General features: G+C 64.7%; 1 protein-coding gene across 1 annotated transcript in view; it reads right to left on the minus strand.

Annotated features, from left to right (window-relative positions):
- LLGL2 (LLGL scribble cell polarity complex component 2) overlaps positions 1-954 on the minus strand; it is a gene marked incomplete in the record, with an annotated part of 32,424 nt that overhangs the window by 3,077 nt on the left and 28,393 nt on the right. The window contains 1 exon segment of the mRNA XM_027770787.1: positions 592-743. Within this exon segment, the coding sequence (XP_027626588.1) occupies positions 592-743 (152 nt within the window).

The following is a 954-nucleotide window of genomic DNA, read 5'->3' on the forward strand; positions in this document are numbered from 1 at the left end:
GGGGGGCGCGCCCAGGGAGAAGGCATAGCCCGTGCCCCCGTTGGTGCCAGCCCACAGCGACGGACAGTGGCGGGAGCCTGCCAAGAGGCCAAGGGTGGGTAACCCTAACTTCTGGCTCAGGATATCCGGCGGAGTCAGGGCACCTGGGCTGTCCTCTAGCCCAGCCCGACTACTGTGTGACTGACGTCAGCCCACAAACCCCTTTAAGTCCCAGTGTCCCCCCCAGTGAGGGCATGTAGCGGCCCTGCCCCACCACCGGAAAGGTCTGCGCGGGCTCCTTTCAGCAACCGCATGGGGTCCTGTGCACAGACGATCTGCACCCAGGACAGCTCAGCCCACCTGGCAGCAGATGCCAGCCGGCACTGTCACCCCAGTCCTCCCAGCTGCTCGGAGACGGTGCTCCCCCACTTTACAGCGGGGAGAGGTTAGGCCAGGAGGTTGAGTGACGTGCCCGAGGCCACATCTCCAGAGGAAAGTGGAGCCTGGGTACGAAGCCAGGGCAGCTTGACTTGAAAACTCGCCCCACGAGCCAGGTAGGCACCCCTCATGCCGGGGGTGCCCCTCCCTCACACCCCGCAGGCTGGCCACTCACTGTCCCTCAGGTAGGTGTCGGCGAAGTAGAGCGTCCGGACGAAGCCTGTGAAGGAGTCCTCTGCGGAGCGGGCCTCGATCTTGCGCTGCACGGGCGCCAGCTCCATGTTCTGCAGGCCGGGCCGCTCGGCCTTGGCGTGCCCCTCCTGCACCTGCAAGGGGTCAGTGGGCCTGAGGGTGGGCTCTGGCCTACCCTCCCAGAACAGGAGGGAGAAAGGGCAGAAGTGACGGAAAACTACCAACATTTCCTGGGCAATTGTGTCTAAGGTGTCCCAGTGGTTGCCTCCTGTACTCGGGGAAGCTGAGGCACACAGCATCCACGGTCACTTGGCCGGTGGGTGGTAAACCCATGCTGTGGGCCCA

The sequence above is a fragment of the Tupaia chinensis genome, unplaced genomic scaffold (assembly GCF_000334495.1).
Source record: "Tupaia chinensis unplaced genomic scaffold, TupChi_1.0 Scaffold000159_1, whole genome shotgun sequence".
Classification (NCBI taxonomy): Eukaryota; Metazoa; Chordata; class Mammalia; order Scandentia; family Tupaiidae; genus Tupaia; species Tupaia belangeri.